The sequence below is a fragment of the Myxine glutinosa genome, chromosome 1 (genome assembly GCF_964187855.1).
Source record: "Myxine glutinosa chromosome 1, kmMyxGlut1.1, whole genome shotgun sequence".
NCBI classification, from domain to species: Eukaryota; Metazoa; Chordata; class Myxini; order Myxiniformes; family Myxinidae; genus Myxine; species Myxine glutinosa.
Genome location: NC_136261.1, coordinates 73629683 through 73655943, shown reverse-complemented (window position 1 = coordinate 73655943; position 26261 = coordinate 73629683). Strand labels below are relative to the sequence as shown.

Below are 26261 nucleotides of genomic sequence, written 5' to 3'. Positions count from 1 at the left end.
TCCAACGTCGAGGGTCACCAGTAAAGCGCGGCGTTACGCGCGCTGCTTGCGAGCAAGGAGGAAGCGGACAAGCGGTAACTTATAAGCGTCTTTATTTCAGGAGCTCACTGTAACACTAAGCTGCTCAGGGCTGCGCGCCCCGTGTATATCGTGAGGCCACGCCTCTCTCCCTGGCGTGGCCCATCCCCACTTGGTGTGCGGGGTGATGTCACCACGTCAGTGCTTTCGTGTCTGCCACAATGTGGCTTTTATTGAAATTCGAAAGATACTGTTTGTGGAGACGTTGTTGTGGAGGAGTTTTCCGGTCCACAAGACGTTGTTGTGGAGGAGTCTTACGGTTCACAAGACGTTGTTGTGGAGGAGTCTTCCGGTTCACAAGACGTTGTTGTGGAGGAGTCTTCCGGTTCACAAGACGTTGTTGTGGAGGAGTCTTCCGGTTCACAAGACGTTGTTGTGGAGGAGTCTTCCGGTTCACAAGACGTTGTGGTGGAGGAGTCTTCCGGTTCACAAGACGTTGCGGTGGAGGAGTCTTCCGGTTCACAAGACGTTGCTGTGGAGGAGTCTTCCGGTTCACAAGACGTTGTTGTGGAGGAGTCTTCCGGTTCACAAGACGTTGTTGTGGAGGAGTCTTCCGGTTCACAAGACGTTGTTGTGGAGGAGTCTTCCGGTTCACAAGACGTTGCGGTGGAGGAGTCTTCCGGTTCACAAGACGTTGCGGTGGAGGAGTCTTCCGGTTCACAAGACGTTGTTGTGGAGGAGTCTTCCGGTTCACAATACGTTGTTGTGGAGGAGTCTTCCGGTTCACAAGACGTTGTTGTGGAGGAATCTTCCGGTTCACAAGACGTTGTTGTGGAGGAGTCTTCCGGTTCACAAGACGTTGTTGTGGAGGAGTCTTCCCGTTCGCAAGACGTTGTTGTGGAGGAGTCTTCCCGTTCGCAAGACGTTGTTGTGGAGGAGTCTTCCGGTTCACAAGATGTTGTTGTGGAGGAGTCTTCCGGTTCACAAGACGTTGTTGTGGAGGAGTCTTCCGGTTCACAAGACGTTGTTGTGGAGGAGTCTTCCGGTGCACAAGACGTTGCTGTGGAGGAGTCTTCCGGTGCACAAGACGTTGTTGTGGAGGAGTCTTCCGGTTCACAAGACGTTGTTGTGGAGGAGTCTTCCGGTTCACAAGACGTTGTTGTGGAGGAGTCTTCCGGTTCACAAGGCGTTGTTGTGGAGGAGTCTTCCGGTTCACAAGGCGTTGTTGTGGAGGAGTCTTCTGGTTCACAAGGCGTTGTTGTGGAGGAGTCGTCTGGTTTGCATGACGTTGTTGTGGATGAGACTTATGGTTCACAAGACGTAGTTGTGGAGGAGTCTTCCGGTTCACAAGACGTTGTTGTGGAGGAGTCTTCCGGTTCACAAGACGTTGTTGTGGAGGAGTCTTCCGGTTCACAAGACGTTATTGTGGAGGAGTCTTCCGGTTCACAAGACGTTGTTGTGGAGGAGTCTTCCGGTTCACAAGACGTTGTTGTGGAGGAGTCTTCCGGTTCACAAGACGTTGTTGTGGAGGAGTCTTCCGGTTCACAAGACGTTGTTGTGGAGGAGTCTTCCCGTTCACAAGACGTTGTTGTGGAGGAGTCTTCCGGTTCACAAGACGTTGTTGTGGAGGAGTCTTCCGGTTCACAAGACGTTGTTGTGGAGGAGTCTTCCGGTTCACAAGACGTTGTTGTGGAGGAGTCTTCCGGTTCACAAGACATTGTTGTGGAGGAGTCTTCCGGTTCACAAGACGTTGCTGTGGAGGAGTCTTCCGGTGCACAAGACGTTGTGGAGGAGTCTTCCGGTTCACAAGACGTTGTTGTGAAGGAGTCTTCCGGTTCACAAGGCGTTGTTGTGGAGGAGTCTTCCGGTTCACAAGGCGTTGTTGTGGAGGAGTCTTCCGGTTCACAAGACGTTGTTGTGGAGGAGTCTTCCGGTTCACAAGACGTTGTTGTGGAGGAGTCTTCCGGTTCCCAAGACGTTGTTGTGGAGGAGTCTTCCGGTTCACAAGACGTTGTTGTGGAGGAGTCTTCCGGTTCACAAGACGTTGTTGTGGAGGAGTCTGCAGGTTCACAAGACGTTGTTGTGGATGAGTCTGCGGGTTCACAAGACGTTGTTGTGGAGGAGTATTCCGGTTCACAAGACGTTGTTGTGGAGGAGTCTTCCGGTTCACAAGACGTTGATGTGGAGTTTTTCGGTTCACAAGACGTTGTTGTGGAGCAGTCTTCCGGTTCACAAGACGTTGTTGTGGAGGAGTCTTCCGGTTCACAAGACGTTGATGTGGAGTTTTTCGGTTCACAAGACGTTGTTGTGGAGCAGTCTTACGGTTCACAAGACGTTGTTGTGGAGGAGTCTTCTGGTTCACAAGACGTCCTCGTGGAGGAGTCTTACGGTTCACAAGACGTTGTTGTTGAGGAGTCTTCCGGTTCACAAGACGTTGTTGTGGAGGAGTCTTCCAGTTCACAAGACGTTGTTGTGGATGAGTCTTCCGGTTCACAAGGCGTTGTTGTGGAGGAGTCTTCCGGTTCACAAGGCGTTGTTGTGGAGGAGTCTTCCGGTTCACAAGGCGTTGTTGTGGAGGAGTCTTCCGGTTCACAAGACGTTGTTGTGGAGGAGTCTTCCGGTTCACAAGACGTTGTTGTGGAGGAGTCTTCCGGTTCCCAAGACGTTGTTGTGGAGGAGCCTTCCGGTTCACAAGACGTTGTTGTGGAGGAGTCTTCCAGTTCACAAGACGTTGTTGTGGATGAGTCTGCGGGTTCACAAGACGTTGTTGTGGAGGAGTATTCCGGTTCACAAGACGTTGTTGTGGAGGAGTCTTCTGGTTCACAAGACGTCCTTGTGGAGGAGTCTTACGGTTCACAAGACGTTGTTGTGGAGGAGTCTTCCGGTTCACAAGACGTTGTTGTGGAGGAGTCTTCCGGTTCACAAGACGTTGTTGTGGAGGAGTATTCGGGTTCACAAGATGTTGTTGTTGAGGAGTCTTCCGGTTCACAAGACGTTGATGTGGATGAGTTCCGGTTCACAAGACGTTGTTGTGGAGGAGTCTTCAGGTTCACAAGACGTTGTTGTGGAGGAGTCTTCCGGTTCACAAGACGTTGTTGTGGAGGAGTCTTCCGGTTCACAAGACGTTGTTGTGGAGGAGTCTTCCGGTTCACAAGACGTTGTTGTGGAGGAGTCTTCCGGTTCACAAGACGTTGCTGTGGAGGAGTCTTCCGGTGCACAAGACGTTGCTGTGGAGGAGTCTTCCGGTTCACAAGACGTTGTTGTGGAGGAGAATTCTCCATGGTGTTGGATGTGCTTTTCGTGGCTGCCGTTTTGTTCGTGCAAGACATTTTTTCTGCAAAAAATTGATTGTAGTAGAGAGGTGACACCCTGGAAAAGCCGACCAGGGAACATGGTATGTGCATGAGACAAGAAAAAATTCAACAGTAACCTGTGTCCCTACCCATTGGTGAAAAGGGCTCATCAACCAAGTACCAAACCTTATAGGCCTTCCAATATGCGTCTCTTTCGGAAGAGAATGCAACAAAGGTACCTCACACTTGTTTTTCACATTGCTTGAATTTCTTATATTCATGTCAAGAATGAAAATGAATGAATGAATGCTCGTTTTAAGGCCATTTTCCCCGCGAGAGCAGGGGTTAGCCTTGCGGGCCCCATGACAATCGTCTCCATTTTGCCCTATTTTCTGCATCTCTCCTTGTTAACCACATTGCCCGTATTTCTTCTTCCACCATCTTCAGGCAAGTCTTTCTCGGTCTTCCCCGTCCTCCACTTCCTTCGACATTTATTTCCATCACTCTTCTCAACGAATCACTTTCATTCTTCCTCAACACATGACCAAACATCTCAACGTGTTCCTCTTCACAGCATCAATCACAGGCTCTATTCCCATCATCTTTCGCAATTCATCATTTGTCTTCCTCTCTCTCAATGATACTCCACATATCCACCGAACCATTCGCATTTCCACCCTTTCCAGCCTTCGTTGCTGCTCTACGTTCATTACCCATGTCTCGCTCCCATAAATCATAACACTTCTCACACATGCAGCATACACCTTTCCCTTCAGCTTCAACCTCCTCATCAGCATGCCACTCAGTTCCCAAAACTTCTTCCATGCACATCTCACTCCAGCAACCATTGCCGAGTCTGATCCACCTTCTCCATTCAGCATGTCTCCGAGGCAGCAAAATGTTTTCACACCTTCCAGCTTCACGCCGTCTCCAAGATCCAACTCAACATTTCCTACATCTGCAGCTCCCTCTGTGCACACCTTACATTTGAATGTAGCGGCCACACTGGTAAATAACCCTCTCAGACCACTACATTTTTGATGAACCCTACTCAGAGCACATTGTATATTGAATGGAGTTCACTCCGACACCCTTCCTGCACACAGCACATGGCCACTTCCCAGTTCTTTCCACCTCACCACATGCTTTACCAATTGCCATCACTTTCGTCTTTCAGATATTCACCTTCAGACCTTTTGTCTCTATACATTCCTTCCACTTGTTCATCTTTTCCTTCAGTCCATCCATACTTTCCGCAATCAACACCAGATCATCTGCATGCAACAACTCCCACGGTAAACCCCCCTTTACGTTCTGGGCCAGCACCTCCATCACAGCTACAAATAGTAGTGGACTTGGTACCAACCCCTGATACACTCCCACCTTCACCTCAAACTCACCACTGTTCCCGTCGTTCGTCCTTACAGCTGTGCGCGCTCTTTTGTGCATTGCCATCACTACTCTGATCAACCATTCCTCCACTCCTAACTTCCTCAATGCCCATGTCAATACTTTGCGTGGAACCCTATCGAATGCTTTCTCCAGATGAACAAACCCAAGAAACAACTTCTTCCTCTTCTCCATGTACTTCTCCTGCAACTGCCTCAATAAAAGCACGTCTGTCGTTCCTCTTCCTGGCATAAATCCAATCTGCATTTCGTCGATCTTCACTTTCTTCCTTATCCTCCTCTCCAACACCCTTTCCAATACCTTCATTCCATGTTCCAATAACTTTATCGCTCGATACGAGCCATAGTCCAGAGGGTCACCTTGCTCCTTGTATTGAGGGACGAGGGTACTCAGTTCCCACTCCACTGGAATGCGGCCTTCTTTCACCACCAGATTACAGATCTGTCATTCTCTTCACGCCCCAACTTCCTGCTGCCTTCAACATATCTCCCACAACTCCCGTCGGCCCTCCCGCTTTTCTACTCTTCATTGGTTTTATCGCTTCCTCAACTTCCTTCTCAGTTATCTTCTCTGCCGGTCCTAAAACTGAGTTACTCTCGATGTTGCCATCCCATTCATTCCCTGCATTCAACAGCATTTCCATATATCTTTTAATTTAAATGCAAAAAAAACCAAAAAAAAAACCACCTTTAGAGGCCATTTTTCCCCGCAAAGCGGGGGTTGGCCTTTTTCGGGCACCGTGGTTGTTGTTGTTTTTTGGTCCCCTTTTTGAAGCAATGTTTTACGGCCCGATGCCCTTCCTGCCGCCAACCCTTTTTGTCGCCTTTTACGACAAACAGGGAATTACCAGTGAACTGGTACTCAATTAGCCGACCTCGGAAGGATGACAGGCTGAGTCAACCCCCCTGGCGTTAATTCAGCGATCGACCGGGATTCGAACCCAGGATCCTAGGATCCTAAGCTGGCACCCTAGCCGCTAGCCCAACAATAAAAGGGTTTAATAAAAATAATGCCAGGGAACAGGAAATGCACGGTAAAACTAAATTCCTAATTGAGGGACCCTTCATACGGACTCATATACAAACAAGGGGAATAATAAATAAAAAAAACACCTTTAGAGGCCATTTTTCCCCGCAAAGCGGGGGTTGGCCTTTTTCGGGGACCGTGGTTGTTGTTGTTTTTCGGTCCCCTTTTTGAAGCAATGTTTTACGGCCGGATGCCCTTCCTGCCGCCAACCCTTTTTGTCACCTTTTACGACAAACAGGGAATTACCAGTGAACTGGTACTCAATTAGCCGACCTCGGAAGGATGACAGGCTGAGTCAACCAAAATAAAAATAAATAATATTTCTGCCGGCACTCAGCTCTGGTCTCGACGAGCACTTTGGGAGCTTGGTGGTCGTTGAAGCTTGAAGCTACTGCATGGGAAGCGCACAAGATGGCGGTGGCACGGCGCCCTTAGTATCCACTGGCATGAGGCAAGCAGATAGGACGACCTCCTTCAGCTCGCTCGCGACCTCCTTCGCCTCCGAAGAACAACACAGCCGCCAAAACCTCCTCCTTTCCACTTGCAAAGCTCCCAAAAGCTTTCACCGATCTCCTCACAGGCGCCCACACAGGCAAAACGTGATCGCGCACGACCAAAGTCAGGACCAAGAGAGAGAGAGAAAGAGAGAGAGAGAGAGAGGGAGAGAGAGAGAGAGAGAGAGAGAGAGAGAGAGAGAGAGAGAGAACGAGAGAGAACGCACGAAAACGCACGAAAACGCACCCTCCCCTCTTTTCGCTGACGTCACACTCAAACCAATCCCCGTGCCCCAACACTTCAGTCCATGGCCATGACCAATCATTCCCTTTGGGGCGGGTCCTCGCGGCCCTTCTGGACGCCCATCGAGAACATTCGGGGGCGGGGATCCCTTGCCGATCGGCAAATGTGATGGGTATCTGCCGGGCTTGTCGGTGTTGTAATATGCCCGAGTTCGTTTCCTGACAGCCCTCGACTTATCGCAGGTCGATTTATTATAACCACAAAGGTCAGATCACAAGAGGTAGGGCGGACAGGGGGATTTATTCTTATTCCCTAAGTTACCTAGCACAAGAGCCATCGTCCGTATGGCCACACGTCACACTTAATCTGAACACACGGAGGTGACTTATTTTCATCAAGGTGTTCTTACACGACACTCAGATCATGGTAATCTGTACACTTCTACCTGGACTAAGGTATTTCATTGCCTTCCCCCTATAAACGTTACAACCTACATTATAATAGCCATAGATGATTCTGTCTGTCTGTCTGTTGGGCGTCTGTTTGGGGTGTGGCTTACTCGGTTTGCAGAGTAGCTCCACCCATAGCTCCACCCATTCTGGGAGTGGCTTCGCTTCATATAAACAAATATCCACCATTTTATTAACTCGCATAGCTTTGAGGTCTGTTTTGTAGGCCCGTGGTGTCTTGCTCTCTCTCCCAGTTTTATTTCAAATCAAATTCGATATATCGTTTCATTTTTCACAGTCGCTAACATAGTTTTAGACTCGGTTGAAAAAAAACGGGAAGAAAATCCGATGAAAGTTGCCGTTTATAGAACGAAATGAATTCTCAAACGCCTGTAACTTCAAGGCCATTGAGTCTCTCTCACGCCTTTATCTCCAATCTAACTCACCATATGATTTCATTTTTATCGATGGTTTTGGACTCGGTGTCAGCAACGCGGGAAAATGCAGAGATATATTTTTTAAAATACACCATATCACCGCCCACCGCCCAACCGCCAACAACCGTCCAATATGTATCATACACCGCCCAACATGTATCATACACCGCCCAACATGTATCATACACCGCCCAACATGACAGACGGCAACATGTCGACATTATCGCTTTTTCTTTAAACCGAGTGAACCGAGCCGAACCGAATACACCGAGTGAATTCACCGAGCGAATTTCATCCAATTCCACCGAGTTTCATGAAATTACCGAGAGATATTTCTTCGTTTTTATTTTATTCGTTACCAGCAGAAGTACCCAGCGTTGCCGGGCGGGGGAGGAGGGAAGGGCACGTACACTTTAAACATGTATATACATGTGGGATATAAACATGTGGGACATGTGTGTGTGTGTGTGTGTGTGTATATATATATGTGTGTGTATGTGTATGTAGGCTAACCCCCGCTCTAGCAGGGAAAATGGCCTTAAAATGCATGTTGTTGTTGTATGTGTATATATATATATGTCTGTGTGTGTGTATGTGTATGTGTGTATATGTGTCTGTACGTGTGTGTGTGTGTGTCTGTTTTTGTGTATGTGTATGTGTATGTGTGTGTCTGTGTAGATGTATATATGTGTATAATGTGCATATATGTGTATATGTGGATACATATGTGTATACATATTTGCATATGTGCATATGTGTATATGTGTCTGTACGTGTGTATGTGTGTCGATGTACGTGTGTGTGTATATGTGTGTGGGTGTACATGTGTGTGTGTGTGTGTGTGTATATGTAAACATGGGCCGGTGTGTGTGTAAAGTGTGAGGAGGTATTGGAGAGGAAAATGCAGAGATATATTTTTTAAAATCGCGCCATGATGATAAACGAAAATACACCGCCGAAAATAACAGTCGACATATATTTAAAATTCGTCACACACATCCATGCCCGTGGGATTCCCATGGGTGGGAATCCCACGGGCATGGATGTGTGTGACATTTCGACATATTGAGTTAGATGCTGCGCCTGCACATTCAGTTATATAAAATGGTTACTGCCAATTGATCACATCCACAAATGATGTAATCCACACAATTTATGTACTTTACATAACGTTAATAGGAATACATGCCCGTGTAGATGGGAATGACATATAATTCACCGAAAACGTTGAAGCAACCGCATAATATTACGGTGATGTTTAACTCTGAGTGAGAATAGTTCTAAATTTTAAAAACTTTCTTCTGATATTTGTGATTTATTTCAAACAAACTGTATTTCCCATCTACACGGACATGTATTCCTATTAACGTTATGTAAAGTACATAAAGTGTGGATTACATCATTTGTGGATGTGATCAATTGCCAGTAACCATTTTATATAACTGAATGTGCAGGTGCAGCATCTAACTCAATATGTCGAAATGTCACACACATCCATGCCCTTGGGATTCCCACGGGTGACCCCGCTAGTATTTATTATACTAGGGCATGCCCGTACTATATATATATCTAAAATTATATCCCCCCCCTCTATTTACATGAAATGGTTTGGTCCAAAGCGAACGGCTTGCGAGTGGTGACAATCCCCCCCCTCTATTTACATGCAATGGTTTGGTCCAAAGCGAACGGCTTCCGGAGTTTGGTAAAGAAATCGCCATCGCGTGCACAAACGCGCAGGAAAGCGAATGAATCGCAAATTCGTTTTTATTAGTTGTAAAACATAGTTTAACGCCAACATAGTTTGCAAACGTGAAATAAATGAATACGCTGTCAAATGTGCCATCCGAGGCAGAGTGTGCCCGCCACGTTCGGCACACGCGATCGTTCGCTGCTCTCTGATTGGTTGAATCGTTTTTTGGACATAGCTCGGTAAGTAATTGTCCGATTAATATGAAACCTTGAAAAGGCACATCCTCGGGTCCCCAGCAATATACCTGGCAAGTTAAAAGTATATCGGACCCGTGGTTGTCGAGAAACAGCGGTCACAGACAAACAAACGTACAGACGTACAGACGTACAGACAGAGATTACTGGAATTATAGATAGATTGTATTAGTTAGTTGCCTGTGCCCACACGGGATTCTGAACGGGGTAGGAATGGAGGCGGAAAAAATGCAAATGGCGTCTTCTGTCATTGGGCCAGCAAGCTGGGAGCAAAAATTCGCATTTATTGCCACATCTGATGCAATACCAGTGCCCTATTGGTGGTGAGGTGCTTCATTTGAAACTGTTTGTTCGATTACAGGTAGCTTTTTGATGCCTAGGGTCCGTAATAAAAAAAATTTGCATTGGCGTCAAACCAATGACCAATGGAAAATTAATAGTAGGATGATTATATTGTGTTATTTGTTTGTTTATTCATTCTTTGCTGTTTTCATGATGCTTCCTCCTCAGCAAAAATGTCAGTCTTGGATTACATCCTGGCAGTTACTCGCTCCTCAACCAGTGACAAGGTTATCTTGGTCTCAAACTACACACAAACTCTGGACCTGTTTGAAAGATTATGTACTGCTCGGAAGTGAGTACACATTCAGAGATCTATTTTGAACACCTTTTAATTGTGTTCCAGTTTCTAAGCTTGTTAGAATTGAGTAAATGCTGTAATGAAAATTGCCAAGGAAGAGCTCAAGTTATTTAGACGTCAATGAGCACGTGGTTTTTGCTTCCGCAGTGTTACGCTCACAAATGGTGTGAAAATCAATAATCAAAGAAGATATATTGGAAGAGTAGGATGGATAAAAAACATGCAGAGCGAATCATCGATGTGTGTCCCTTCCCTCGGATTGCCGTTAAACTGGGAGTCCCGTCTGCTAGCATTAGTTGGTGGACATAGAAGATTGCACGTTTTCTTTTTCAAAGAGTAGGTGAGATATCGCCTATATCGTGAACCAATTCCACATTGTTGCAAACTTGGTTGAATGTTAGGCCTAGCCAGCCAGTTCGTAAGACTTGAAAAGGGGATCGGCAATTCTGCCTTAAAATCGCACAAATGCTGCTGTCAACTTCAACATCGGTTAAAATGCTATATGGTCGGGAAAATAAATTGTATAGCAGGAAGTATAAATTAATGAAATTATTGCTTGTGATTAAGTCAGCACTAACTTTCTGCTGAACCTTATAGGTATCTGTACGTACGACTCGATGGGAGCATGTCCATCAAAAAGCGAGCCAAGGTGGTGGAGCGTTTCAACAATCCCTCGGTACGCCACCTCACTAAAATGATTCACTTCCTTCATTCGTGAAAATGTCCACTTCTGATAAGAATTTTAACTTGGGAGGAAAAAAAGGAGAATTTGAGTCTTTAATCCTATGATTTCAGATTGGAAGTTTGGGCCCAAAGCTTCATATTTCCCACCAAGTTGGAGGCCAAGCTGGGTGCAGATTAAGTGGTCCGAATGAGGCATTGATGTTAAATTGTTCACTTCCTCTTCAATTTAAAACAGCAAGCTAATGCAGCTTCCATGATGATGATATATCAGGAAGGGTCCCACTGAGTTAGTGTGATCAATCCTAAGTTTCACCCATCCAATAAATTTGGTCCAAGGACATGTTGTTTAAGGAAAATACTAAGATTTTAATACAGACAACTGAACTGATTTTAATACAGAAAATACAGACGAGGCAAGGACAGCTGACCAAACATCCCATCTGAAGGATGGTGTGCTCAGCCTTGTGTTTTGCTCGCAGTCAATTATGTTTATCATTGAGTTGCCAGCAGGCTGTCCTGTTGCCTTTTAACCATATGCAGAATCGAAAATGTTACAAAGAAGCCTTAATGAGGCTGGGCCATGTGAAGCAGTGAAATGTGAGCTGATGGACATGGTGGGTGAAGAGAGCCTACATAGTCTGTGGGGTATGGTTTATGTTGCACAAGTGTCTCCTTTTTAATGACACTGGTCCATTTTAATAAAAGAACATTATTGCATGGTAAAGCTGCATATTTATGCATGAGGTTCCACATAATAATGCACGACTTCTCTGATGCTCTGCACAACCCTCTCTTCCTTTTTACAGATGACTGCATTGTGCCATAAAGTACCGCCATCCCACTGGCAGGCAGACAGGAGCTGTCTGACTCTCTGTTGATCTGGAATTGTTTTATACTGGTCTGACAAATGCAATGAGTCTTTGAAACCTCATTCTTCTTTCATATGGCTCAAGCGTGGGATAGATGAAATAAAAGCTGCTGTACTCTGCCAATCGTGGGCACGTGACATTATGCTTTGTAGCTCCTGGCACATATCCCCTTTTACAGGTTGTGAGTTTGGCAGTCCTGCACTAGATTGTCTGTAATCTGGAGGTTACCACACTCGCATGAAGGCGATTCCGCAGGTCCCCAAGTAAACTTGTTGCCGCTAAACTGGTCAACGCCAGTTCGAAGCTGGTTCAAGCGGCACCATTCCTTCAGGGACACGTCACATCCTGGAGGTTTAATGGAGGTGGAGAGATATTGTAGATGGCCTTCAGGTTGGTTAGGTCACCACTAGTTAATGTGCCACGTATGCCTGCCAGACCCATCATCTGAAGTGATGTGCGGTTGGCCTCTCTCATAAAGGTCTTCCTGCTTTTCAATTGTTTGGCAAGAGGGAGGGGGAGGGGGGGGGGGGAATTCTTCAAAGACTTTTTGTCGTGGGTGTCCTGAGATGTTAGAAGCTTTGGGTGCTGCATGTCTTTTAGTAGCTAGACGCTTGATGTGATGGTGGTGAATGCCAGCAAGTACTGGGAGGGAGTGGGCTGTTGACTGACTGATAGCCCTCAGATATGTTGAGCTGCACGTCAACCTTTGTGTGAAGGCTTTTGTCCGAAGCAGAGACAGTATTCTGCAGGGGCATACACTAATGTGAGTGTTGAGGCTTGGAGGGTAGAGAAGTCATTGCCACAGAGTTTGTGGATCAATTTGAGTCTTGCAGCTACTTTTACTGCTCCCTTTTCTGTATGCTGCCGGAGGGTCACAGCCCAATAGAGTTGCACGCAAAGGTAAGTAAGTATCTGAGGGAAGGAGAGAGGGATGTTGTTCAGCTTGACTTTCAGCTGTCTCCTTGCTTTGCTATCCTGCAGATGGAAGTCGGAGTATGCTGTTTTCTGAACATTGAGACAGTCGCACCGTTGGTGGTAGTAGAGGCTCATTGTTGCAACATCTCTGCTTAGTGTCTTCAACTTTCTCAAATGTCTTGCCTGCATGTGATCTCAAAATGGCATCATCAACTTCGGCCAACATGTTGACCATGAGTCAGAGCCTCCATTATTGTGATTGTTTAACTGACTCGACTGTCCATTCAGGAGAACCCAGAAGCAATGATTGCAAGTCATCATTTGGATGTTGTGGACAATTTCTTGAAGAGAAAATCAGTCTACAAGGGCTTGGTCTGTAGCTCATGGTGTACTGCTCTTCCCTGTGACCCACAAAATAATCTAAGGGATCAGCAGAGAGTCACACAGCTGTAGTCTGTCTGTCAGTAGGATAGGGGTATTTTACGGTACAATACGGTGTTAAGACTCTCAAAATGCACTTTCACCGCACACCTCCAAACCTTTGGTTTACTTTTCTGTGATTTGTGGAAACACCTTCCTGAGGTTTTTTACCTCACTCTTCCTTTGAGAGCTTCAAACAGGCTGGTCACCACCTTCTCATGCCATTCTCTCTGTCCCCTACCCATTATCTTTTCTACCCCCATGAATCATACCTATCTCAACCCTATTACTTGCAGGTTATCATTTTTCCTCCTCTTTGCCCATTTCTTCATTTCCTTGTTTTTTGGAAAACTATGGCCCCTTGTCACCACTGTCAGTTTGTTGCCTCACTTTTCCATGGGCCGCCATCATGTATTAAATAAAATCAAGTTGTACTGCAGTCCATTTCATGAATATTGGTAGTATAAGTTAAAAAGAAAGAGCTGACAAGAAAGACACCACTTTATGAAAGTATGTCTTGGCTGTCCAAATTTTGACCACTAATGCTTCATAAATCGCTCGGTGATCTAGGTGAACAAGACGATGATGGCACTGTTTTGTTTCTATGTAAAGACTGACTTGTTGGGGTTTATACTGTCACACTGCCCAAGCAGAGTCCAGAATTTATATTCATGTTGAGCAGCAAAGCTGGCGGTTGTGGTTTGAACCTAATTGGAGCAAACCGCCTGATCATGTTTGATCCCGACTGGAATCCAGCAAACGACGAGCAGGCCATGGCGCGGGTGTGGCGTGACGGACAGAAGAAAACGTGCTTCGTGTACCGCCTCGTATCGGTAAGGATTCGTGCACGTCAATGGAATAAAACAGTGTTTTTAATGTGGCAATGGCATTATTGGATGACTTGTGTTGGTCACTTCCTGATACTGCAGACTGGGACCATAGAGGAAAAGGTTTTGCAACGTCAGACTCACAAGAAGGCTCTGAGTAGCTGCGTGGTGGATAAGGAGACGGATGTTGAGCGGCACTTTACACGGGGTGAACTTCGCGACCTATTTGTACTCAATGAAGAAACCACGAGCGACACTCACGACAAGTTCGTTCCTCATTCCACTCCTTTCCCATCTGCACACTTGGCTTAAGATACTGGGACCCTGGAGTTGAATGCCATATACAACAACACAACTGGCATTTTAAGGCCATTTTCTCTGCTGGAGCAGGGGTTAGCCTTGCGGTCCCCATGACAATCTTCTCCATTTTGCCCTATTTTCTGCATCTCCCCTTGTTAACCCCCTTGCCTGCATTTCTTCTTCCACCATCTTCAGCCAAGTCTTTCTCGGTCTTCCCCATCCTCTACTTCCTTCTACAGTCATTTCCATCACTCTTCTCAACCAGTCACTTTCATCCTTCCTCAACGCATGACCAAACCATCTGAACCTCTTTCTCTTAACAGCATCCATCACAGGCTCTATTCCCATCATCTTTTGCAATTCATCATTTGTCTTCCTCTCTCTCAACGATACTCCACACATCCACCGAACCATTCGCATTTCCACCCTTTCCAGCCTTCGTTGCTGCTCTACGTTCATTACCCATGTCTCGCTCCCATAAATCATAACACTTCTCACACATGCAGCATACACCTTTCCCTTCAGCTTCAACGACACTCCCCTCCTCGTCAGCATGCCACTCAGTTCTCGAAACTTCTTCCATGCACATCTCACTCTAGCATCCATTGCCGAGTCTGATCCACCATCTCCATTCAGCATGTCTCCGAGGTAGCAAAATGTTTTCACACCTTCCAGCTTCACGCCGTCTCCAAGATCCAACTCAACATTTCCTCCATCTGCAGCTCCCTCTGTGCACACCTTACACTTGAATGTAGTTGCCACACTGGTTAATGACCCTCTCAGACCACTACATTTTTGATGAACCCACTCAGCGCACATTGTACATTGAATGGAGTTCACTCCGACACCCTTCCTGCACAAAGCACACGGCCACTTCCCAGTTCTTTCCACCTCACCACATGCTTTACCACCTGCCATCACCTTCGTCTTTCCCATATTCACCTTCAGACCTTTTGTCTCCATACATTCCTTCCACTTGTTCATCTTCTCCTTCAGTCCATCCATACTTTCTGCAATCAACACCAGATTATCTGCATACAACAACTCCCACGGCAAACCCTCCTTTATGTTCCGAGCCAGCACCTCCATCACAGCTACAAATAGTAGTGGACTTCGTACCAACCCCTGATGCACTCCCACCTTCACCTCAAACTCACGACTGTTCCCGTCATTCGTCCTTACAGCTGTGCGCGCTCTTTCGTACATTGCCGTCACTACTCTGATCAACCATTCCTCCACTCCTAACTTCCTCAATGCCCATGTCACTACTTTGCGTGGAACCCTTTCGAATGCTTTCTCCAGATCAACAAACCCAAGAAACAACTTCTTCCTCTTCCTCCATGTACTTCTCCTGCATCTGCCTTACAATAAATAGCATGTCTGTCATTCCTCCTCTGCATATACTGCATTGATTTATGTTAGCAAATTAATGATTATGTATAGTGTCTTCTAATATCCCTGCTTTGTATATGAAAGGTGTGCAACATCATATGAAAGAATGTAATTCTTCATTTCCTTCCCCACCTCCACCACACCCCTCCTCCTTTCCCCTTGCCCAAAGATTTCGCTGCCGTCGTTGTGTGAACGGCATTCAGGTGCGCGCACCTCCAACGGAAGCAGACTGTACGTCAGCCTTATCGCAATGGCAGCACAGTGCTGAGAGGCGCCACCTGCCAGACACTGCACTCCGTGCCGCTTGGGATGCCGGCATTTCCTTTGTGTTCCATCAACGCTCTCATGAGACTCGCGCTCTCGTGTGAACCCATGTGTACTTTATCCTGAAGGCATTACATTTTTAGCAAGCGCTTGCATTCCTTCCTGTGGAACCACTCCCGCAGGCCTCAGGAACCGAGTGAGAACTTTGGGTGGAAACTTGTTTTATAAACTCAGAAATGCAGCATGCCACTAGGCAAAGGATTGACGAATGGTATCACAAACCTCCACCATTGTTGGAATGGTGAAAGTGATCCACTGTGTCACAGTTGCCATAACGATGGCTCGGTTGAGAGTTCGCCGTCACGCTGCACTTGCAAGTCTGCTCCATACTGTAAAGCAAATGAAGTGCTGTTTTGAGTTGGCCGTTTAAATTTCCCACTTCTCCTTGCAGACAGCTTGGAGCAATGCTGGCAGACTAAGTCGAAGAATTAAGATGCTTGTGATGAGGAATCTAGCAAATTCTGACCTTTGCTATCCACATCAAAAGGATCAAACTTTATTGTTTAACCTTTTGGAGAGAAAGGGCTATGAGGAGCACAGGGGTAGGTAAACTTGATGATGTCGACTAATGTGTAAAACGACTGAAACGGTTTGTCATTTATTTGTTCAATGTAACGTTGTTTAACATCCCCCAAAACATGTAACATAATATCCCCCAAAACGATGGGGGAATAAAATTTATTTTTGAATCTCTTATTTTTACTTTTTTTCACACAATTCATAGATTCACGTTTTCTCTTCTGGAAAGTTCCGGAAAATGATGGCGATCCGTCTGCTTCTCGGGATGTGTTTTCCTTCGTAATAGGATTCTTCGTTCTTTAGAATTTCGTGAGTGAACATGTATCGCACTTTATCCCTGAGGAAGGGAGATTAAAAACTGACATGATCTTTTGCACAGTGTACACATATCTCCAATCATGGAGAGGTAAATAATGTTTGCATAATGCAAGGGTCTAGGTCGAGCCCAGTGGTTTCCAACCTTTTTAAACATAAGATCACTTTTAGAATCGAAATGCAACCCAAGATCTCCCCTTAAAAAATTCTACTTTACTAAAAAGATGTATTTTTGCTGATGCATAACACACCTTGTTCTTAGTGTGACATCTGTGCTTGCACACTATCTGTGAGTGCTTTGAAGTCTGGGTCCTCGTTTGAGATGGCCAGTCTCATACAATCCATCAGATGGACATCTGTGAGATAAGTACGATACTTTGTGAGATGGATTTTTCCCAGATGAAATCATAGTCTGAGATATGTGGAATTAGAGTAGGCCTTCACCTCGAGTGCACAGGAAGTAAGAAGAGGGTACCTTCTCTCTGTTTGAAATTCCCCAAAACTCTTTCTCCCTTGACCTAGCTTTCAGCTCTGTCATCTTGCATGGTGATTATCTCCATGTCACGTCCACTGCTCTGGTCAAACACCTGCTGAAATTTTGCTGTTCTCCAATGTCCACTTCAAGAAAATTATTTGAGACAAAACGATTTCTTCCATCTTGTCTACCTCCTGAAATTGTCTGTTGAATTCCTTTTCCAATCGTCAGGTGGTCATGCAATTTTTTTGTTTATGGAACACTTCTTTGGTGTTTTGTAGGATTTTCTCCAGATTTGGGAAGTGTCCTGTCACCTTGTTCTTTAACTGGGAGGACCACAGGCCTTGTTTCAACTTGAATGCATTCACTGCACTGATCATGTGTGACAAGTCCCTGTCCCTCCCCTGCAGTTCGTGATTCAGCTCGTTAAATTTTGCCTATATTTGATTTAGGAAAGGTGACATTTTCAGGAATCAGATTTTAAAATCTCTGGAGGACTTTTCCTCGACTTAACCACTTCACATCTTCATGAAGGATGAGCTCACCGCAGGTGGCATCGAGCTCATCGAGTAACAATTTGAACGAGCAATGGTGCAGAGCTCTTAGCAATAATTGAGTTGACGATCTTGATAACTGTCATTACATGAAAAACGTTGATATCCTTGCTCGCTAGCGCTTGTTGGTGGATAACACGGTGGTAATTGACAAAGGAGGCAAATGCAGGATCATTTCAGCAAAGTGCAATAAGGCCTGCATTGGCACCCAGCAATGTCGGTGCACCTTTAAAATTCGTTGTAGACATCCTCGCCTCTTGTCCTCTAAGTGGCAAAAGAGTGAGAAAGTCGTCCGTTGTTGCTGAGTCTTGAATGCCATGCAAATTAAAAGAATCAGCTGGGCCGTATCCATCGTGTATACCGATGCATCAAACTGCAATGAGAAACATTCACAATCTGATGTCTTTAAAGATAAATTCACAGTCTATTTCATGAGACACGTCCTCGGACAGCGATTCCACCCTTTTGGCTACTTTTGAAGCGGCATGCTCTTGATGGCTGTCGTAATTTCACGTTGTTTTTCTTTCTTTGAACAAGGTGTCGGCAGTAACCGTGATAGCCTCATTGATTAACTTCATCGGTGAATGGTTTCTTATGTTTCGCCAGCAGGTGGCTAATGCGAAAAGATGCCTTCTTGGACGGGCCCGGCTTCTCGCTCGTCATTTTGGCTTTAGGAAATTAATCTTTAAAAAACACACACATATATATATATATATATATATATATATATATATATACATACACACACACACACACACACACACACACACACACACACACACACACACACACACACACACACACACACACACACACACACACATATATATATATATATATATATATATATGAGCAACCGACAACTGTATGGTAACCGCAGCAGTACAGCAACTGCATCATTAATGGATAATCAGTTCGTTTAAACGCAAATAATTTCTGATTGACCTGTGCACCCACATTTAGCTCTTTTAAAAACTCTCCAGCAGCTTGCGTATGCGACCCACAGCCACTGCAGTTTCAAATACAACCACCATACTGAACCACGACCCTTCCCAAACTTTTTTTTCAATGTTAAGATCGACGAGTGAAGATTCTGGGATCGACCTGTCAATCCCGATTGCGAGGCTCTCGCTAAACGACAAGGTAGCAAGGTTAGCAAGTCCCAAAGGGTATGTGCAAAACGGGGAGTGGGGTATAAGTATATACAAAGATCTGATGGAGCACATCAACTGGTTCTGATGGATCTTTGTTGTGATTTTTTTTTTCTAGATGGCTCCTTGAACAATTTGCAGCTGAGTGAAGGGTGGCCCATGACCTGGAAGATTCTCTTAAAATGTCTAGTCTGGCACAGACTCATCACAGTAAAGCAGGGGGTGATTTTTCTATTACTGGTGGCCTATTGCACAAAGTTGCAAACATTTTACTCACCGCATGATATAAAGAGAGCGCCGTTTGAGCAGCGTATCCATTTGTTCAGCCGTTCCTTCGTGTACGAAACGCATGACGCAGGTGGACAGCAAGCTGAGGCCAGCGATGGTGTTCCCACAGAACTGCATCGACACCAGAACATCTTAGCTGATACCAACATTGCTTATTAACTCGGAAAATTCCTTCCTTATGTCTAAAGTAGAGCGTAATAGAGCCGATGATACAAAAGGCAGGAATGGTCTTGTACCTGTTGAAGCACCTTTTCACTCCATCCATTAGTCATCTACTACTTCTTTAACAGCCACAATTATTCCTACGTCCTTGTGGGGTTGACCGGGGGAAGCTTGTCCCAAATCTTCCACGAACCAGTCCTGACGACGTTCAATTAAGGTTAGGCCAGGAATATTGAATTTTGGCCATGGTGCTGGCGATAGCTCATCTGCTCTTCATGAAGGACACCATGAGATCTTTAACATCCACCAAATAATGCCAGCACATGGGACGCCCATTTAACGTCAGAGGGACGGCACACACTGACGAATCGCCCTGCCTGTGACCCACCAGGATGACAGTTTATAGCTGGGATGAGATTCCAACCCATACCAGACAGCTTAGAGGTGAGTGTGCATACCTCTAGGTCGAGGCCATCCTGTCGGGCCCCCCTTTAGTCATTTACTTACAAAGAAGAAATGGGTGAATGAATGAATGTCACCTTGATGCTGTCGACATGTGGTTTGATGTACCCATGAGCATCCAAATCTAGGATGTGGATCAGAGGGCTGACTTCACTTCCTGTTCCAAATGCTGTCTCACAAACTCTATGCAACAGGGAGGCAGCCTCAGCACTCCATTTCTCCCGCTCTATCTCACGATAGCCATGGATAGCCTAAGAGAAGAAAATCCTAATTAGTTTATACAGATCGGTTGCAGGGCAGTGTAAATTGGCCACAGGCTTTTACTTTCTTAACAAAGGATATCAAAGCTTATGGAACAGCAGAACAAAAGTGTCAACAGACAGTGTGGCGAAGGAAATAGGGACAAGAATGTAAGTGAGGATGAACCACAGTACGAATAGTTTCAGTTGAAAGGGGGAAGGTTCTCAATCGGTGTCGTAAAATTGGGACACCATGAGGTAGGCAACACACGTGAAGGTCCTGGAGAGAAAAGGCAAGAGACAACAGATTCAGGAAGTTCTATATGTGAGAGAAAATGTGACTCGGGGTGGGGGGTGAATGGAGGTGACCAACGAGTTTAGACTTGGTGACAGTCACAAGGCAAGTCTGATAGAATGTGTGTGACAGTTAGAAAGACAGGTGAGGACAGCAAGAGCAAGCTGAAAATAGACCTAATAGAGGGGTCAATATATGGTTGAACCCCCAAAAAATTGATACAAAAGGTTTTTCAATGGATTATGGTACCATTGGGCATGCTAAATAACATACTAAAAATATAGTAACATCTGACTTCCGGAAAGGGGTCATTTTCAAGATGGCGTCCAAGATGGCCGCCGGGAGCTTAAAATGGCCATATCTCAATTATTATTCAACCTAGAAAGGTGGTTTTGGTGTCTAACCCTGGGTTTTAGGGCCCAAGGAATCCAATTGAATCAATAAAATTACCATCAGTTAATTATTTATTGACAAGTCCAAGATGGCATCCCAAGGTGACATCCTGATCCACTAAAATGGCTCTGTCGAATAGTAGTCAACCGAGAGATTTTTTCAGTGTGTATACCTAGGTTTAAGGCACCCAGGAAATCATCAAAATTACTTAAATAAGCACAAAGTAATCAGGTAATCCAGTAAGCCAGGTTTACCAGTCCATTAGGCATTTGTTGTCTTATACAGTTAGTCGCTATTCATCGTCATCCTCCGACTCACCAGCTAATGAACCAAGTGTGTGTTTCAGATTGGAGATAAGAGTGTAATGTGTCTACACCACTGCCACCTGTGACTCCAGTCCACAGTATTCAGTGATCATTACAGACAAAGGTTTGTACAAAGCTTGAGAGGTTATGGCAAGGGACAGACTATTTTATATTGGGGAGGGTATGACTGACTATCATACCCTCCCCAATACGTATGCTGACTTCACCATCCAGCATTATGGTTCAGCTACGACCATTGTCTTTGATGGCTATGAGGAAGGGCCGTCCATTAAAGACAACACGCATCAGAGAAGAGGACACAATATTCATCCCATTGTCAGCTTCACTGTTGAGACAAAGTTCTCAGGCAAGAAGGAGGAGGTCCTGTCAAGAGATATCAATAAACAGAGACTGATCGGGATGATAAGTGATGAACTGAGAGAAAGGTATTGCACTGTGGTCAATGCACCTGGAGATGCTGACGTAGATATAGTAAAGGCTGCAGTGGAGGCATCTCTTCTACACACCACTACACTGATTGGAGAAGATACTGATCTCCTTGTCTTACTCCTTTACTTGCGCAGGGAGACAGTAAGAGCCTTTATTTCAGATCAGACAAGTCCAAAGCTGATGGCAGTTTTAAAGTGTATGACATCAACTGTCTAAAAGAAATCCTCGGACATGACATGTGTTCTCAGTTGATATTCATCCATGCCATGACTGGTTGTGACACGACTTCTCGGATTTTTGGTGTTGGCAAAAATACTGCTTTCCAGAAGCTTGTAAAAGGAGAGCTTGTCCTTCGGTCTTGTGCCAACACATTCACCATCCCAAACCAGACCACAGAGGTGATCGATGACTTTGGATGCCGAGTAATGGCTATCCTCTTTGGTGGCAAGTGCAAAGATTCCCTTGCAACAATGCGATATAACACCTTCAGCAAGAATGGTTGTCTCTGCTTCGTCTTTTGTAACACCCGAGCGTCTGCCCCCAACTAAATCTGCTACCATACTTCACTGTCGTAGAGCGTACTACCAGATCATGGTGTGGATGGGAAAAGAAGAGGGTATGGATGCCATGAAATGGGGGTGGAGCCTGCAGGATAATCAGTTTGTCCCACTTATGTCAAGAATGAACGCTGCTCCAGACAATCTCTTGAAGGTCATTCATTGTAACTGCTCCACTGCCTGCAAGACACTCCGCTGCTCTTGTAGACGATATGGACTACCATGTACTACTGCCTGTGGACCGTGCCAACTTGAAGAATGTGACAATCCACATACCAAGTTTCTTCCAGAGGAGTCGGAGGATGACGATGAATAGCGACTAACTGTATAAGACAACAAATGCCTAATGGGCTGGTAAACCTGGCTTACTGGATTACCTGATTACTTTGTGCTTATTTAAGTAATTTTGATGATTTCCTGGGTGCCTTAAACCTAGGTATACACACTGAAAAAATCTCTCTAGGTTGACTGCTATTCGACAGAGCCATTTTAGTGGATCAGGATGTCACCTTGGGATGCCATCTTGGACTTGTCAATAAATAATTAACTGATGGTAATTTTATTGATTCAATTGGATTCCTTGGGCCCTAAAACCTAGGGTTAGACACCAAAACCACCTTTCTAGGTTGAATAATAATTGAGATATGGCCATTTTAAGCTCCCGGCGGCCATCTTGGACGCCATCTTGAAAACGACCCATTTCCGGAAGTCAGATGTTACTAGATTTTTAGTATGTTATTTAGCATGCCCAATGGTACCAGAATCCATTGAAAAACCTTTATCAATTTTTCTGGGGTTAGGTGAGTTTTTTGTCGTATATTGACCCCTCTATAAAGACTGCAACGCCACTAACTTGCTCATGGTAAACAAAAAGCTGACCTTCACATTCAGACTTTTGGCCTAAGATGCTGATGACAAGGTGGGCCTTAAACGTCATTGCTTTAAGGGTGGCAAGATGGAAAGCAGTAGCAGTGGTCTACTATGGAGAAGCATATTCCATGAGACTTCAGAAAAGCCTTGAGGGTGGCACAGCTACTCCCTCCCTCATATTGTAGGCCTCCAACTTCAGAGGACAGCAAAGTGAGGGATCCTCCAGTAGCCTCTGAATCTCCTGACATTATTTGTCTCGTGTAAACTTTTCTTGCATGCAGAAGGTTGGAAACTCATGTATTTTCCAATGCAGCACCTGGCTTTGGAGGCTCGCTTGGCGATATGATCTGCCCAATAAAGATGAGAGCTGATGGCGAGTCCCAGGAGCTCCAGAGATGAGAGGGTAACCACAGAAATAAACTATTGTAGGGTTTGCCAGCTGCTTGTTATGGAGATACAAATTGAGGATTGTTTCTTTCCTGCATTACAGGACATTACAGGATGATGAACAGTTGCTTATTTTCACAAGATCTGCAGAGAGGGATGCTGCTGCAGCGTAATTGGCAGTGGGAGACTTTGAAGGTAGGAGGAGGGAGAGGGGGAGCTATGGTCAGTGAGGAACTATCCTGCACAGAGTTGACTTATATACAATGTGGCACAAAGTACAGGGTTTCCACAAATTACCATTCCAAATTCAAATCATAATAAATAAAAAAACGATGAAATGGGATATCCCAATGTGGTTTGCTGCATGTGAAAGAATATTCCTCAAAGTTTTATTTACATTTTTTTTTGGTTCCAGGAGTCTCCTGATACACGGTAGATGACATTTGCTGCATGTGGTGCCCCCACAAGAAACAGCGCAATGTGTTTCCTGGTTTATAAAGACAAAATCATCTACATGGGTTCAACAACGCTTCAGGATGATCTATGGAAGAAAGCCAAGCACGAGTGGTGAGGATGTTGAACACACTTGTGAGTCGTTCGAGCGCAGTCTCTATGAGTCCTTTAGGACTGCCACCATGGAGCTGCAGCTACACTGCTCAACAGTACATGAAGTGCTGCACACGCGATTGCAGCTGTACACATGGAAAGTTCACTTAAACCGGACGACTGCATGCGATGAATCACATTTTCAGTGGATATTTTGGAATGCTGAGACGGAGATGACGGATTCCCATGACGCGTGCTCTTCTCAAATGAGTTAACCTTCCATGTTTTGGGAAAGTTAACAGACATAATATCAGGATTTGGGGCTCTGAGCCTCCACATGAGGTCTGAGAACTTGAGCATGACAGCCTAAAGGTTAACGTGTTGTGCGGCCTCATGCATCACCGAGTCATTGGGCCATTCTTCTCTGCTGAAGCCACTATAAAGTCTGACAATTATTAGCTGAATATGTTGGAGAACCTTGTACTCCCGCAATTGGTGGATCTGATGGAAAGAGGTCATTTACCAACAATACAGAGCTCCCCCACACTGGAGTCTTATAGTGCACAATTTCTTCAATGAACACTTCAATGATTGATGGATTGGGTGCGACGATCCGAAACTGTGGGCACCACGTTTGCTGGACATAACGCCTCTGGATGTTTTTTCATATGGTTATGTGAAGGACCTGGTGTACCGAACGAAGCTTACCGATATTGCAAATCTGAGGAATAAGATAAGGGCTGCAATCAAGACCATAAGTGTATAAACGCTGAACATTGATGAATGTGACACACATTGACGGCTCAACCTGCCTGTGAAACACTGGGATGACAGTTTATGGCTGGATCGGGATTCAAATCCAGGCTGCACAGCTTAGAGGTGAGTGTGCCCTGTTGCAATTGTTGATTCCATGCTTTATTTTTGATTAGGAGAAAGGTGACATATAACATGGATTATCAATGATTGCCAATGTTGCTCGCTCATTTACATGTTTAAAACAACAAAATAAAATTGTGAAAGGAAGCCTTTGAGAAGTTAAAGAACACAATGAATGCATGGGTTCCAAAACAACATTTCCTGGCAAAGGTGGAAGTAGCAAAGACAGGAAATAAAAGTAGAGCGGTGTAGAAAACAAAGACCATTTTCCAGCTGTGAAAAGAGTACGAATGGTGCAGTACAAACAGTGGCAGAGGGAGCAGACAGACATTGTGCAAGGGGTCGAGCATGACAAGATCATGCAGAGGGTGCACTGATCAGAAACCTGACAGAAGGTGGAGTTTGTGAAGGTCAAAGGCAGTACTGTACGTAGAGGGCGGAGCGTGATAAAATACAGAGGGCGGAGCGAGAAGATTTAAAGAGGCGGGGTTTCAAAGAAAAATAGAGGGGACTGAGATTGATGTGCAGAGGGCGGAGCGAGAAGGTTTTAAAGAGGCGGGGTTTCAAAGAAAAATAGAGGGGACGGAGATGGAAGTGCAGAGGGCGGAGCGAGAAGGTTTTAAAGAGGCGGGGTTTCAAAGAAAAATAGAGGGGGCGGAGATTGACGTGCAGAGGGCGGAGCGAGGGTTTAAAGAGGCGGGGTTTCAAAGAAAAACAGTGGGGGTGGAGATTGAAGTGCAGAGGCAGAGCGAGAAGGTTTTAAAGAGGCGGGGTTTCAAAGAAAAACAGAGCGGGTGGAGATTGAAGTGCAGAGGGCGGAGCGAGAAGGTTTTAAAGAGGCGGGGTTTCAAAGAAAAACAGTGGGGGTGGTGATTGAAGTGTGGAGGGCGGAGCGAGAAGGTTTTAAAGAGGAGGGGTTTCAAAGAAAAATAGAGGGGGCGGAGATTGAAGTGCAGAGGGTGAGGCGGTCAAACAAGTGGCAGATTGAACAGAAATCAATAACGAATGTGACGAGGAAATGTCATTTATTCAATAACGAAATGCTCAAGGTCAGAGCGGAGCAAGAAATCGAGTAAATAACACAAATCAGAGGGAGATAAGCTCACATCGTCCCAGTGGTCGAACTGGTACTTCATTTTCCGAAACGAAGGCTCCACTTCGTCCAGTAAAATCTGCTCCTCTCGCAGACTCACGAACTCCTCACAGACACGGAGCCCGTCGGGCGGTCGCGGCGCGGAAGGCGCGGCAAAGCGGCGGCGCTCGAAGGGTCCGGGAGCGGTGGGTCGTGACACTTTAGCCTTCGCTAACCGAGACACGCGGCCTAACTGGGAGCAAACAGTCCACGTCATAGTACTACTACTAGTTCGTACCTTTCTTTCCACAGTTATATTGTCCGAAGTGATACACCTCTGCCATTTGGGTTAAGCGCACACAACACCAACAGGCAAGCCGCCTATCATTACAAATGGGCATTACTCTACATGCAGTACGTACAGTAAGCAAAATGACGCGGGTAATGGCAATCCAGCTTCTGTAATATACGTGACACCTATACACCGTTCAACTGGGCATGATTGGTTTACAGGTTCACGCCACGGTGACAGATTTACAATTGCGGTTATAAATTGGAGTGTGTGAAACAAACATCTAAAATTCGGATTTGGACCCGAACCTCTGGAATGTCCGTCCATCGTCCTCGGTATTCGTCCTCGACCTGACACGGAAAATGGT

General features: G+C 45.5%; 2 protein-coding genes across 3 annotated transcripts in view; one reads left to right on the top strand and one right to left on the bottom strand.

Annotated features, from left to right (window-relative positions):
• The window catches only part of LOC137425131 (DNA repair and recombination protein RAD54-like), a 21457-nt gene extending 4880 nt beyond the window's left edge, over positions 1 to 16577 (top strand). The window contains exons 2-6 of the mRNA XM_068113258.2: positions 9826 to 9949; positions 10553 to 10631; positions 13497 to 13676; positions 13773 to 13936; positions 15532 to 16577. Coding sequence (XP_067969359.1) covers positions 9831 to 9949; positions 10553 to 10631; positions 13497 to 13676; positions 13773 to 13936; positions 15532 to 15730 — 741 coding nt within the window. The 5' untranslated portion in view covers positions 9826 to 9830 and the 3' untranslated portion in view covers positions 15731 to 16577. The remainder of the gene's footprint in view (positions 1 to 9825; positions 9950 to 10552; positions 10632 to 13496; positions 13677 to 13772; positions 13937 to 15531) is intronic.
• LOC137425139 (alpha-ketoglutarate-dependent dioxygenase alkB homolog 7, mitochondrial-like) lies at positions 16404 to 26261 on the bottom strand. Of its 2 annotated transcripts, XM_078773062.1 has the most exons (5): positions 25637 to 26088; positions 19690 to 19863; positions 18978 to 19099; positions 16772 to 16876; positions 16412 to 16542 (listed from the first exon to the last, which is right to left on the bottom strand). In XM_078773062.1, the coding sequence occupies exons 1-4, from the start codon at positions 25877 to 25879 to the stop codon at positions 16804 to 16806; spliced, it is 612 nt and encodes a 203-aa protein (XP_078629188.1). In that variant the 5' UTR covers positions 25880 to 26088; the 3' UTR covers positions 16412 to 16542; positions 16772 to 16803. The 2 variants fall into 2 exon arrangements, with proteins under 2 accessions (XP_078629184.1, XP_078629188.1); XM_078773058.1 differs by lacking the exon at positions 16772 to 16876 and having other exon boundaries at positions 16404 to 16542; positions 25637 to 26261.